This window comes from Pyricularia pennisetigena, chromosome 5, assembly GCF_004337985.1.
Source record: "Pyricularia pennisetigena strain Br36 chromosome 5, whole genome shotgun sequence".
Taxonomy (NCBI): Eukaryota; Fungi; Ascomycota; class Sordariomycetes; order Magnaporthales; family Pyriculariaceae; genus Pyricularia; species Pyricularia pennisetigena.
In genome coordinates, this window is record NC_043743.1 from 2,384,795 (window position 1) to 2,387,716 (window position 2,922).

The 2,922-nt window shown below is 53.1% G+C and overlaps 2 protein-coding genes across 2 annotated transcripts in view; one reads left to right on the forward strand and one right to left on the reverse strand.

Annotated features, from left to right (window-relative positions):
- The window catches only part of PpBr36_08649 (uncharacterized protein), a gene marked incomplete at its 3' end in the record, with an annotated part of 3,495 nt that extends 1,767 nt beyond the window's left edge, over positions 1-1,728 (forward strand). Inside the window, exons 4-6 of the mRNA XM_029895777.1 lie at positions 510-598; positions 718-1,039; positions 1,122-1,728. Coding sequence (XP_029747627.1) covers positions 550-598; positions 718-1,039; positions 1,122-1,728 — 978 coding nt within the window. The 5' untranslated portion in view covers positions 510-549. The remainder of the gene's footprint in view (positions 1-509; positions 599-717; positions 1,040-1,121) is intronic.
- Positions 1,729-2,027: 299 nt separating this feature from the next.
- Positions 2,028-2,729, reverse strand: PpBr36_08650 (uncharacterized protein; the record flags this gene model as incomplete). Its single annotated transcript, XM_029895778.1, has 2 exons — positions 2,028-2,287; positions 2,417-2,729. The coding sequence occupies 2 exons, from the start codon at positions 2,727-2,729 to the stop codon at positions 2,028-2,030; spliced, it is 573 nt and encodes a 190-aa protein (XP_029747051.1).
- Positions 2,730-2,922: the final 193 nt, after the last annotated feature.

A 2,922-nucleotide genomic window follows, 5' to 3' on the forward strand; every position in this document is an offset into this window, starting at 1 on the left:
CCCATCTTTCCTAGGTTCTAGTAAACTCAAAAAGACCAATGAGCAGAGCGACTAGTTTTGAACACACTTGAAGAGTTCTTTATCTTTGATATATTTGCCCTGTTGCTTCCAGGTTTCTTTACATCCCGGTGACTAATAGCAATCGCTTTTCTCGATTCTCCAAACTTATTGGGGTTGGGCTTATTTTTTTTTCTTGTGCCAAACGTTGATTCGGATTGGTTCGGCTTCTTGTCGGCGCGAATTCATCGTATTGCCCATCATGTACTCGGAGTTATCCGTACCAGAAACCCGGGTCTTGTCGGTGGCTAGCCATGTAAGATCAACGGCAGATACAAGTCACCTTACTACCTGGTCAAACATAAAGGCACAGGGCTTTGGGCAAGAAAGTTTGTTTGCTAACGAGCAACTGTGCAGGTTGTCTCTGGGTGAGAATTCGCTTCGTCCCATGTTACAGTCAGCCTCGGGACAAGATCAAGAGCCCCTTTTTGCTGATTTTGACCGATTTCCTGGCATCACAGGAATGTGGGCAACAAAATCGCCGTATTTACCATGCAGTCGCTGGGCTGTGAGGTTGCGGCTTTGAATACGGTGCAGTTCAGTCCGTTACTTGCTCTCCCACCTGTCTCCTTACTGTTCTTCTCTTTTCATCTTCCAGAACGAACCCAACCCAGCCCCTTGCCATTACTTTCAGAAACAAGTGGACTGACCCAACGGCAGGCAATCACACGGGCTACAGGCAATTCAAGGGTACAAGAGTCTCTGCGAGTGAGATATTGGACCTTTGGGAGGGGCTGAAGCAGTCGCACCTCGGCGATTTTGACATGATGCTCTCGGGTTACATACCCGGTGCAGAAGCCGTAGAGGCTGTGGGGAAGATCGCCCGGGAACTTAATGCCAAGGGGAGCAAAGACTTCTTTTGGGTCTTGGATCCCGTCATGGGTGACAATGGGAATCTCTATGTGGCGCAGGATGTCGTGCCGGCATACAAGGGCCTTGTCGAGTACGCCGATCTTATTCTCCCGAATCAGTTTGAGGCCGAGTAAGAAGCTGCCCCATTTCCCCTGAAACCTGCTGATCCTTTCCTTTACTTGGTCGTGCACACCAACTAATCTCCTGAAAAGGGTCCTTTCCGAGGTCAACATCGTCGACCTGCCGTCCCTCACCAAGGCAGTCGAGGTCCTCCACACCCGGTTCGGCGTCCCCCATATCGTCATCACCTCGGTCACGCTGCCGCACCCAGACCACCCTACCAAGACCATGTGGGTGGTGGGATCGACCAGGACGTCGTCAGGGAAGCCGCGGCTCTTCAAAATCGTCTTCCCGGCCATCGACTGCTACTTCAGCGGGACGGGTGATATGTTCGCGGCGCTGATGGTGGCACGCATGCGCCAGGCCGTCTTTGGCAGCCCCGATCACGAAAAGCTCAAGACGCAAAAGTCGTGGGTCAGCGACGACGCGGTAGAGGTGTCGGAGTTGCCGTTGGCTAAGGCAGCTGAGAAGGTGCTCGCTACGATGCATGAGATCCTGACCAAGACGTCGGCGAGTATGGAAGTCGACATGGCCAAAGTTAAGGCTGCATTGGGCTCCGAACCAGCAACAGATGCCGAGGCAGCCGAGTACAAGAGGAAGATGCACTTGCACAAGTCTAAAGCTGCCGAGCTGAGGCTGGTCCGAAATCTGGACTCGTTGCGGTTCCCCAAGGTGGAGCTCCGGGCGGTACCGATGTAGGAGGGCATCCTTCTAATTCATCTTTTTCTCTCTTTCTCTCTTTCCCTCTTTTTTTTTCGCTCTTCGTAGGTTAAGGCTCTTTTGCTTGGGTTAGACTAGTAGACTACACTGGCGCATCCGTTTTAATTCTAGATAGCGTGTGATGTCGGGGTTTTTTTCCTTTGATGGTCGCTTTTTTGTGCCTATATGAAGACCAATATGCATGATACCGCAAACGCCTGGATGCCCAGGTGCAATCCAAATTCTCCTATCATCGATTCCAATACTTTCATGGTCGCATTACAAAGTCTTGAGAATCCTCAGCTACGGCCCGTGCTTCCGAAGCCACCGGCACCACGCACGCTCTCCTCAAGCTCTTGCACCTCTACCACCTCGGGCGTGTAGATGCGCTCTATGACGAGCTGGGCGACGCGGTCACCCTCCTCAACCTTGAAGTCGGCGTCGGCATGGTTGAACAAAAGAACCTTGACCTGGCCGCGGTAGTCGGCATCGATGACGCCGGCGCCGGTGTCGATAAAGTGCTTGGCCGCGAGTCCGGAGCGTGGTGCGATGCGACCGTCTGTAACCAGTGATGATTTTTTTTTTTTTTTTTTTTTTTTTTTTTTTTTTTTTTTGCATGAGCTGGCCGAATCGTATAGAGGGAATCCGTCTGCGGCCACAAAGCCAAACCAAAAAGTCTATCACTCACAAGTGCCAGCGGGAACGGCCATGCTGATGTCAGTATCCACGAGCGCCTTGCCCCGGGCCGGGATGATGGTCTCCTTGGCAGCGTAGAGGTCGTAGCCCGCCGCGAAGGCGCTGCCGCGGGTGGGGAGGCGCGCCTTGTCGGAAAGTTTCTTGATCAAAAGCGGGGGTGCCTGCTCGATGGTGGTGGTGGCCGGTTGGGTAGTTGCGGTGTTCTGATCGGCCATGATGGGCACTGTATCGACTTTGACTCGCTTGGCAGGAGGTGAGGTTGGCGGGGATGCTGCGGAGGGCGCCTCTGGCTGGTCGGTGTTCATACTTTTTTTGACTGAGCCTGAGAGATCGGGCCGAGGAGTGACTGCTGGGAAGCCACAAAAGATGATTACAAATACTGAGGCGAGCAGACAAGAGTCGGTCTAGATGGCGAGATTGTTTCGAGCGCAGAGAAGCTGATCTCGTTATCGTCTGTCGATGGCCGTCAGTGGCTCAAGGCCCCGCGGGTTGCTATTC